The 11,651-nt window shown below is 35.3% G+C and overlaps 1 protein-coding gene across 1 annotated transcript; it reads right to left on the bottom strand.

Moving 5' to 3' along the window:
* Positions 1-7,510: 7,510 nt before the first annotated feature.
* On the bottom strand, positions 7,511-11,645 carry LOC141700679 (rRNA 2'-O-methyltransferase fibrillarin 1-like). The gene is made up of 7 exons (XM_074504389.1): positions 11,565-11,645; positions 10,759-10,854; positions 10,593-10,670; positions 9,858-10,070; positions 8,995-9,063; positions 8,740-8,895; positions 7,511-8,228 (listed from the first exon to the last, which is right to left on the bottom strand). Exons 2-7 carry the CDS (start codon positions 10,807-10,809, stop codon positions 8,223-8,225), a joined length of 573 nt encoding a protein of 190 aa, XP_074360490.1. The 5' UTR covers positions 10,810-10,854; positions 11,565-11,645; the 3' UTR covers positions 7,511-8,222.
* Between the last annotated feature and the right edge of the window lie 6 nt (positions 11,646-11,651).

The raw sequence follows: 11,651 nt of genomic DNA, 5'->3' as shown, positions 1-11,651 counted from the left end.
TAAGTTGAAAGGATTCCCATTTTCTGTGATAACACAAGTATACTTACAGTTTATAAGCATAACACGACGGATAATTGGTGGAATTTTTACAGTTTATTTTTAAACGGCTATTTTGGGCAATTTTCATTGGTTACTTTATTCTACTTTATTATTCTTGACAATTGTTTTTGAGATAGTATAAAAGCTTAATTCATTTTCATTGCTCTTCTTTTATCATTCTCAAATCATCTGCTCTAAATTCTCTCTTTCTCTAAAGCAACTATCATCTCTATCTCTGCAATTTCCACTCTCTAACAATGGCACCAGTAGTCAAGATCATGTCACAACCTGGATACATCTATGAAAAGAACAACCTCATTGCTCTAGTAAACAAGGGGATTCAACATTCAAGTGACTACCATAAAATGATGGACTTTGTAAAGAACTGCAAACTCAGCTATGCAATGCTAGAATCACCCACCATCTTCTGTGAGGTTGTTGAAGAGATGTGGACGACTGCTACATACAACTCTTCTGATAAGACCATCACACTCACTATTAAAGGTAAGGAATTCTGTATCAATAGTGATGTTATTAAAGCATGTTTCAAAATTCATGATAATACTGTGACCTCACCACACACAGATTCTGATATTGTTAATATGCTTCATTCCATGAACTATGCACTCTCTACTTCTAAGTTAAGTGATATTAGGAGGTTGGGTCTTAGGAAAGAATGGAGTTTCATGTGTGATGTAGTTACCAAGGTCTTTTCTGGTAAAATCAGTAATTTTGATTATGTCAATATTTCTATGCTTAACATGTTTTACATGCTAGTTACAGATAAGTTCTTTAATTTTAATGATCTTATTTTGTTTGAGTTGGGGTTTAAATTAGGGGAGTTAAACAAAAAGGGTAAAAATATTTACTATGCTAGATTTTTCAAGATTCTAGCTAACCACCTCTCTGAGGAAATTGTGCTTGAGAACTCAAACAACAAATTAGATTGTTGGGTTCAAGAGAGAAGAATTATTGCAGATTTAAACAGGGCAAACCATCACAAGGAGGTGTCACTCTTCTATTTCCCTGTAATGGAAGCACCTCAGGTAAGTGAGGTAAGTTCATATGTCCCTACTCTTCCAACCTCACAGATTTCTTTGAATTCTAGTGTAGCTATGGCAACTGTGTCAATGACCCAACAGTTGCTTACCCAAGCTACTAAACCATCAAAAATTTCAAAATCCAAATCAAAGAAAGCCCCCTCCGGTATTTCTCAAAAGATGTCAGTTGTAAAATCCACCCAACCCCAAGAGGGAAGTGTGAAGGTGGGTAAGGTAGGTGAGGGACAGGGTGAACATAAAAGAAACCCTAAGAATAAGGTTGGAGAGGTGAGTGTTTCCCAGCCTAGCCACACTGCAGTTTCCCAACAAACTGCAGTGCTTAAAAGGACAAAAGCTCATTTCTAACTGCATCCTCCCAAAAGGATGTGGCTATTGAACAAAGCTCTCAGCCAAGAGCACAGGCCAAAAGGGTAAGGGACACTAGCTCACCCCAAACTTATGCCAGAAAGAAGAAATCAAAAACCTTTGGGGATGCACAGGGTTCACACACTGTGCAAACTGGTGCTAAAGACACAGTCACTGCACCTTCTCAAATTCAGTGTGATGTGGCTCCAATAAATATGGAGTCACAGCCAAAATCTTTAGTTATAGAAGCACTTCACACACCAAATTCTCCCACAAACTCTTTGGATGTGGATATGATCAACACATCAATTCCTGATTCCACTTCTTTAACTCTGTTTGGGAAGCCAAAATCTAATGCAAGTGAGCATCATCTTTTAGATGATTTGTTGGCTCACTTGGCAATTCTTTCAGGAACTGTTGAAACATCTGTGCCCAAAATCTCATCAATCTGCACAGAGTCCACAATAGTTTCAATTCCAAGTTCACTCATTTCTACTCTCTCGATGGATATTGCTCATCCGTCGAGTAATGATTGTATCCCGAAGGATAAGCTTAACAACAGTTAGCCGTCGGATAGTCAAACTGCTAACCCGACGGATATCCCTTATGCGTCGAGTGTCTGTGCACAGCTTAAAATTTCATCAATTATCTCAAGTGCAGAAGACTTAGTGGTAGTACAGTCACTCTTAGGATTGAGGGAAGAGAGTGTTATGAGTGAGAGTCTGGGTTGATCCCAGGAAAAAGGAGAGGAAAAGAGTAAAAATAAGCAATCCAGTTCTTCAGAATTGGCAAAAGAAAGTGAGAGGAGTCCCACCTTAGATGGTAAAGGTGAGTGTGTGAGGGTGGGGAGCCAAGGTGAGACCTTGATGCAACAAAAGAGAGAACACGAGAGAAATGCAGGTACAGGAGCTATAAGGATGGATGTCATTGCAAGTGAGTTAATGGATATCTAGGATGCAGACATGGAGGGACTATCTCAGCAACCTCAAGCTGTTATAGATTCCACCTCCCTTGATGCTGAGATATTTACTCACCCTGTTCCAGCTTATCAACTTCTAGCTGAATAGGGCAATGACAATGCATAAAGGATGCTCAATTTGGTGCACACAACACAGTCAATGCTAAGAGCCAAGGATGCCATCACAGCTTTGCCCTCTACAGCTGGTGATGTTGATTATGAGACTGGTGGTTCAGCGGATTTCTCTGGAGATGAAGGTGAAGATAGTGAAGAAGAGCCATTGAACATAGGGGGAGAAGTAGGTTCTAGCTCAAGATCAGGCATGCCATCATGGATATTTTTAAAGCATTGTGATGAACACTACTTCAAGACAACCCTGATTCAACTCATAAATCAGACAAATTCTGCTCTTCAAACCACCACAAATGCCAACACCAAGAAGCTCCTTCAAGCACATCTTGCTTCTCTACAACTACAACAAATTCAAGGCTTCCAACATGCTAGAGATGTCAACACCATAAAAGGAGATATTGATGAGATGAAGAAGGTTGTTTCTGACAAAATGGACTCTAAGCTTCCAGAAGCTAAAATGCTTGATATTAAGAGACTGCTCAGGAAAAATTATGATCTTGCCACAAAGATAGATGCCTTGGATACAAGGATGACAGCTATGGAAGCATCTCTTACAGCAATTCATCTGCATCAAACTCAACAGACAAACTTGCTTTAGAAACTGGTGGCTGCACAAACCTCCTCCTCTACTTAACTTGATGATAACAAAAAGGGGGAGAAAGAAACAAGTGAGGGGGAGAAACAGCTTAACATTCAAATCAGTCTAGTAATTGTGCCTACAATTGCTTTCACCAAGCCACCAGTTACAGGCAGTATTGATCTGATAAATGAAACAGCAGCCAATATAAGAGCAGCTGAAAAGAAACAGTTGAGTCCAATGAACTGGGAGAAAGTTGATGAGGACATTCAAAAGAAGTTTGGGATAGTAAAGAAGCCAGAAAAGTCATCCATTCATCACTCTCAAGTAAGGCAAATCTCTGTGAATGAATTGAGCATGAAATATCTGGAAAGGGGACAGCCATCCTGCATCAAATCTCCAAAGGCTGAAATGATTCTGAAGCCAAGGGTGAACTATCCAAAATCATTATTAAAGAACCCTTTGGATACGGTGTATGAGACACATAAACCTGATGAGAAGAAATTGTTGTCAAGGTCAATTGCCTTCTACAAGGATCCAGCTGATTCAGCCTTAAAAAGGAGAATTGCTAAAGTTTTCAGGAATGGGAAAGAAATTTGTGTGATGGCTGGACATCCTCAATTTGCTCAAGCAAAGAGAGAAGAAAAGGCAAGACTGAAGCAAGAAAAGAAGCAAGCTGCTCTAGATGCTAAAAAGGCTAAACAATAGAAAGAGCAAGTTGTTATCTTGGCCAAGCTACAAGCTGTGAAACCAACACAACAAATTCCTGCTCAGCCATCTGAAATCACTGAATCTCAAGATCCAAAGAAGCAAGGTGAACCACAACAAAAGAAACCTCAAAGATACAAGGAATTAGCCAAAAGAACCAAAAGGAAATAGGACTTTGTTGATAAGGAATTGGAGGATCAGTTTTCCAAGGAATCCACTCCAACTACAACTCAAGCATCAAAACCTTCTGTGGTATTTGAAGAAATTAAAGTGGTGGATCCTTACAGGAACATTCATGGTGAACCTATTGTGCCTAAGGATGAACCAATAGACTGAGAGAGTCTACCAATTCCCGACTTTTATTTTCCAGTCCTCAGCAAGCCAAAAAGAACAAAGTCAAGAGCAGTCAAGAAAGTGAAGTTGTCACCTCTCAAATCCAAATCTCTAACTAAAGCACAATCCAAAGTCAACAAGGGAGATTACATGTACTTGTGTGACATCAAGGAATTCTCTTATCTAAATCTCTATCTAGATGAACTAGAAGAAGTGAGAGGGATTGATGCCTACAGGAATCTACCTGAAAGGTTAGTTTTCAAGTACAAGGGAGGAAAGGAGATTCAATGGCCACTTCACAGGATCCTTCAAGAAAGCCAAACTGTACAGATAAAGGTTTATTCATCGTTCAAGAAGAATTTTGGATTCAATGTAACTGCAAGAAAACTGGTTCTAAAGAAGATTGAAGAACTGAGGAGTATTATAGCTAAAGATGCACTCCCAAAGACTCTAATTATTCCTTACACATGGAGACGGGTGCATCTAAGGCCCTACTGGCTGATGGAGTTTATGGATGACAAAGGAGTGAGAAGATTTTTCAGATTAGAAGACCAATTGAGCATCTCTAGCAATGAGACTCTTTTGGAAATGCAAGAAAAGCTAAATCTCTCAGAATCTAATGAACTGGAATTCCACAGACAACTCCAAAATCAGATAGAAGAAAACAACAGAAAGCTTGGAAAGAGGTCCAAATATTCAAGGAAATAGATTAATCTGCTCAGGCTAGAGGAGCACCTTGAAAATGACTGTGAGCAAATCTTTGTACATTTTGTTAATTGAAGCACTTTACAGTTTTATCTACTTACTTTCAAAGTTGTATTTTTAGGGTGTTTTGTTATCATCAAGTTTCTCTTAATTTCTGGCTACAATTCCAATAGACATAAATTGAGGGAGATTGTTGTGGAAATGTTGTGAACTTGATGATTTCATTAACAAAACACCTTGGTAGATTTTACTTAGTGAAAAATATAGCACTCGACAGATAAGGATTATAGTCCCGACGGATGACTCAATATAGTCTCGACAGATGATGATTTATTATCCATCGAGTGAGTAGCTTGTGTAACAATAAGTCTGTAGCACATTTCTGCATACACATTATTTAGATTCTGTAGTAGTACTCAAGTCATGTTGACTTTAACTAGATATGCAGAATAGGTTGATTAATTGTACATAGATGATGTCTTGTAATTCTGCATAAATTGTTGTGCATATGTTATGTACTTGATGATTTCATAAACAAAACATCTAAGTAGATTTTACTTAGTGAAATAATGTAGCACTCGACGGATAAGAATGATAGTCCCGACGGATAACTCATTATAGTCCCAACTGATGTTAACTAATTATCCATCGAGTGAGTAGCTTATGTAATAATAAGTGTGTAGCACAGTTCTGTATACATCTTTATATAGATTCTGTAGTAGCCTATAAGTCATGTTGACTTTAACTAGATATGCATAGTAGGTTGATTAATTGCATATAAATGATGTCTTGTAATTCTGCATAAGTGAAATGAAGTCAAGTGCCAAAATAGCTACCAACTTATGATTAACAAAGCCATCGACGGATGATCAAATGACTATCAATGGATGTTTAAAATAGCAGTCGACGGATGATCAATGAAGCCATCAACGGATGTTCAAAAAGTCGACGGATGATCATATATCCAACGGATGTTCATAGAATCCAACGGATGATCATATAAAGAATTCAAACAGCAGTTGAACAGTGAAAGCTGAGCACAGCTGTCGAGATGTATACAAATCTACTGTGGAAGCCCATTAACTGGGTAATAGAGGACGAAAAGCAGCAAAGCTTAAGACTGATAGTTTTTATATTTATTCAGTCTTTTTGACTTTGTAATCTTGGTAATATATAAACCAAGAACGTAGCAAATAGAAAAATGAGAAGTTGAGATACACAAAAACAGAGAAATCTTTGTAAGAAGAATCATTAGCATTTCCCTGTATTCTCAGCAGTTCAATTTGTAAGCAGCTGTGAGCATTCTTGCACACAGAGTCCTCTCGATATATAAATATATATCTCTGGTGGAATTGTTTAAATCCACCAGAAAGTTTTTAAAGACTCTTGTTTTTAATTACTTATGTTTTGATTCAATTAAGTTTCTATTCCGCTTTGTGCTAATCAAAACACTTATATCTATATTCGAGTTGAACATTTTTATTTCGAGAAAAAGGTTCAAGAATTCCATTCAACCCCCCTTCTGTAATTCTTGCTATATTGTTAAGGGACTAACATAAATGAAATGAAGTCAAGTGCCAGATAGTTACCCGACGGAAAAACAACAATGTCACTCGACGGATGATCAACAAGGCAACCTGACGGATGATCATGAACCCGACGGATGATCATGAACCCAACGGATAAAGAATTCAAACATCTGTTGACAGTGACAACACAGTCACATTTAATTTAGTTTAATTTTTTTAAGACCTGACCAATGTTAAATATTTTACGTTAGCCCGGATAAAAATAAATATTTTTAAGTTTTAGCTAATCTATTTATTTTATGATTTTAATTTTGCGTTATCCTGGATTAGTTGTATAAATTTTAGTAGCCCAAATTATATATTGATTTGTTTTACTCAGACACTATTATTTAGACTAACAAAATAGCTCTAGTTCCATTTTGGTAAAATAGTAAGGACACCATAGAACTTGAAAAAAGCCTGTAATATACATAAACCCAAACATTGTACGAACGGACCAGTTATTAAAATTGTGTTAATTGAATTATTAAGATTAGAATCTGTTACACATTTTTAAGTCTGCATTATATCTAAAAATTTGTTCCATTCATATCACACCACTTTTTTACTTTTTAATTTTATTTTTATACTTTAGTGATAAAATAGTCATATAGTACAAGAATAGTGTGAACTTTGTGTTGATGGATTGGAATTGAATTAGAAAATAGCGTAGTTTTTAGGGTTTTTTGAAAAATACCCAAATCTAAAATTATTTTTACAAAATTACAGTCATTTTTTAAAAATATTTTGCAAAAATACTTTTTAATTAGCAAAAATACTATTTTCTATTTTCTTTGCAAAAATACGCTTTTACACAATTGAAATCAACCGGATGGAATATTTGACGAGTTCTGCAACTACATGCAACATCAAATGTAACAAAAAATAAAAACTTCATTTAACTAGTTGCATACCTGGTTGATTTTGATTGATTCCGTATTTTTGCAAAAAAAATCATAAGATAGTAAAATCGAAAAAAAAATAAATTATAAAATTTAGTATTTTTAGTAATTTCTCTAGTTTTTACACTTACACCAAAATGGTGTAATGAGTTGGAAATTATTTAAATTCTAAAGGCCTTGACTAAGCACATCCAAACTTGCTCGATTGTTTGTTTAATGCTGGTCCTCGGGTTCCACAGAACAGCGAGAACTGTTATATACACACACAGAATAGGACGGGGAGCTTTCTTCCAAGCCTTGCCCCAACCCTAAATATCTAATATATGTCAACCACCTTCAAAGAACTGCAGCAAACAAACAAGCTCAAAGACTAAAACAACAAAATTGGACCATTGCCCGGCTATTGAGTTTTGAGTTGCCAAAACAACTCTTAACCATTTTCCTCCCATAATCAGCATAAACCATCCAGTGTGCGAATAACGACCATAGAATATCCTAGTCCAAGAGCGTAAACTTTACATTGTAATCAGGATTCAGCTTTATTTGATGATGCTAAAGGACATTTTAGTGTCCATACAAATCCAATTTCAGTTACATCTGTATGGTCCAAATCCAGATATACATAACGAGAAACAATGCATCCTTTAGACAACTTAAACATAAATAACCAAAAACAAAAGGCTGATCCCTCCTTTGAAACAATTACAAACCAGCAGTAAAAGATTGTTTAGAAGTGGAAGACTGAACAGAAAACACTTGAGATTGTTCAGTAGAAGATAAAACAGATATAACTTAAAAAATGCTACAGGATTTCCAAGTCCACAATAATAACTTAAATAATGCTGGCCCTGAAAACCTCCATAATTTCCAAGTCCACAAATGTATGGATTTGTATTAACCCTGGCATTCAAAGAGGATATAGCCTTGTTACAAACAAAACAATGTAACGACACTTTGCAGAAGCAATAGCGTCCCAAGCTATGAAAATAAAGCTAGCTAGAGGGCCACATAATCCCCCAAAAAGAAAATAAAAGAGACATAAAAATCAGCTTTGCACAAAATCAACTATATACGCGGCTCGGTAGCATTGGCACTTGGACGGCATATCGATTGCAAGTCGAACTATAACTAAAAAGGGATAACAAAAATATAACATATCAATTGCAAGCTGAACTATAACTTAAAAGTGATAACAAAATAATAACAGATGAATTCCGGAATTCCAATAATAGCAGGAAACACTAATAACAAGTAACCCCTGACTAAATAGGAAATGGAAAATTAGAACTTTGTTAAGCAGCACAGAGTGCAAGTGATAACGAAGTTCAAATAGAATTCATTTCTTGTTCAGCACAAAATGGGAGTTCAAGTGATGACAATATACTAAGCAAACATCCATCTATTACTGTACCATGCGGTAACCGCCAACAGCGACGGCATGCCCCCTCCCTATTGGTTCTAACGTGACAATTTCGTTGGTCTTGAACTCTATCCTCACGCTGAAGGGAAGTTTGTCGTGGTCAGCAAACGGATCTTTAACTTGGCTAGTGAAATTGATGTTTTTTGCCTGCAATTCGCACAAGTTAGAAACATGGTTTAACAGAACTCCAAAGGACATTCACACTTTGTAGACTAAATACAACAAATATCATAAAAGAAGACATACCCGTGTGCAGATCAAGTAATGACCGCCGGTTTTAAGATGTAATAGAGCATACCTAGCTATATAATTCACCTGCCCAACAAAAAAGCACGGTCACAACTATATTTAAAAACTAAACATCTAAGAGCAATACCACAAAATACCCACCTATATCTCCAAGTCATACATGAAGAAACTATAAGGCATCACAAATATAAAATCTTAGTTCCCATTGTACATTCAAAACTAAACTTATAATCTTTTAACTGAAAAAAAACAAAAAGAAAAACACTCAACTATAATCCAAGATTCTAAAACCAAAAAACTTTACCAGCTATCAAGTCTTAAAGGGTAATTTACAAATTAAAATAGGTGGGATGAGGGAATAACTAAAATAATGTTGGAATCATGAACAATTCAAAAGATTATAAAGCATTTCAAAATAATACTTCATAACCATAGAACAACCTTCCTTTTTAAATGTATTGAGAAAGCATTTAACAGGAAACTGTGCATTATTGTAGCAAAAGTACAATTTTTTTAATGTTTAATCCTTTTTTGAGCGATTATAATTAAATTAATTTTAAAGTGAGACATGTTCATTTAATCAAATATTATAAATCAATAAAAAAAACAAATATTTAAAGATACCACCGCATTTTTAATCCTTATTCCGATATTAATAATTTGTACCAAGAGGTAGCTGCTGTCTTTATTTTTTAAATGATTGCAATCACACTGATTTTTTTAAAAAAAAATCATAACCATTCTTTAAAAAAAAGGTAAATTTTTTTATTTTTTATGTTTTGGAAAAGTTAATATATAATCCAGTTATGATACCTTATTTACTTAAAAATAGAAGACATTAAAATATGGGTGAAAATAACCTGCAAAGAGGGATCTGGATAAACGATATCACCAAGGATGACATCCACCATGCCAACAACCATGCGGTAATCCATACCATTAACCATGCGATAATCTCTACTAACCATGTCCTTACGGAAACAAAAATTTTCTGGAAATGTAACAACATTCGACCTCTCCTCCACCGTGTTTGCAACAACATCTGACAACCCAATTACATACACCATTCCATCCTGCATATTTAAACATCCAAGCTATGCATAAATGATATGGAACATAAAAACTATGTTACTCCAACTTGGTTGTGGAGTGTGGGACACGACCCATATCCGAGTGTCGGACTTGAAAAAATCTAAATTTTGAGACACGGGGACATGGTCCTATTTTTAAACATGGTATGACCTATTTTTGGACATGGCACCGCGACACAGCATAATATATTGATGAACAAGTGTATCAAATTATCAAGTATGACATCTTAACAAAAATTAATAACAAAACTCACATTAAACATGATTTTGTAATTGACCTTGAAATTAGATATCTTCTCTACTTTATCTCATGCTTGTTTATTTCTCCCTTCTCACACACATATTGATTTTTAAATCATAAGTTCTAGTCATATTTAATCTCTAAGTTGGTCAAAGTGTCCACATTTAAGTCAAATGATCCGACACTAACTAAGTGTCGCGTATGAGTAACATAGCATAAAAAATACAAACAAGCCATGATCAAGCACATACTATATAACTTACCGAGCCAACAAGATCGGATAATTGTAAAACTGTAATTCCACATACATCTCCCAGGTATAAAACGTGAGACCCGGGTTTCTGAAAAACATAAACCGAATTAAATGAAGCAAAAATAAATAAATAAATTGTATAACTCATTTGCTATTGTATATATGATAATACTTACGATCCATATATTAGTAAGACCGCCCAGTATAGCAGCCGCCAACTTTGACATATGCGGATTCCATAATCTGTACTCAACTTCAGTTCCATCATCCTTCTGAAATAGGGAAAATTATATACATTCAGTGTTACTTAAGGCAAAAAACACAACGAAGCGTAAGATCTCTCTGGTAGCTTAAGCATAAACCGAAAAATGAAGCTCGGGTTTTGGTAAATGAAGCGCACTACATTGATTAGTATATACTTACACATATAAAGAGAAATGACATGCTAATTACTATCTGCAAACTCAAAAGAGAAGTGTAGGCCCATATGTCATAATACTAAAATATATTAAAAAAGTGGATAAAAAGTATATTTGTACATCATCATATTCTCCGCTTTCAAAATAATCACAATCAGTGGTGGTTTGTTGAGGATTTGTGGAGGATGAGGGAGGCAGCTTGGATGTTGATTGGATGTTTAGAGTGTGTCAATGACTGAAAGTCCAGTATATATAACGTACTCGTTTTTAAAACAAGCCCAACAAAAAAAAAAGAACCACCTTTTAAAATTATGTCCAGATCTAATATAAACACCCACTTATACAAAAATGCCTTTTTTATAGTGTTTCTACGCTTCAGCTTAACACATAAACGGGAATCTTTATATTTTACTCTGCTCCTCCGAGAAAGAAAACCCAAATATAAAGAATTGGGAAGGATGAAGGGAGTAAATGATAATAATGCAATGTTAATAATAATCATGGATTATAAAGATTATTAATTAATGAAGAGCCAAATACTACTATAAAATAAATTAATTCACCTGAACAGATATTAATTTGTCACCGTGAAGAACTTTACCAGGTACTAAATTTTTAGTACAGATAAAATTCTTTTTACCCAAACCCTT

This window comes from Apium graveolens, unplaced genomic scaffold (assembly GCF_009905375.1).
Source record: "Apium graveolens cultivar Ventura unplaced genomic scaffold, ASM990537v1 ctg27, whole genome shotgun sequence".
NCBI lineage: Eukaryota > Viridiplantae > Streptophyta > Magnoliopsida > Apiales > Apiaceae > Apium > Apium graveolens.
This window is presented reverse-complemented; position numbering and strand designations above follow the sequence as displayed.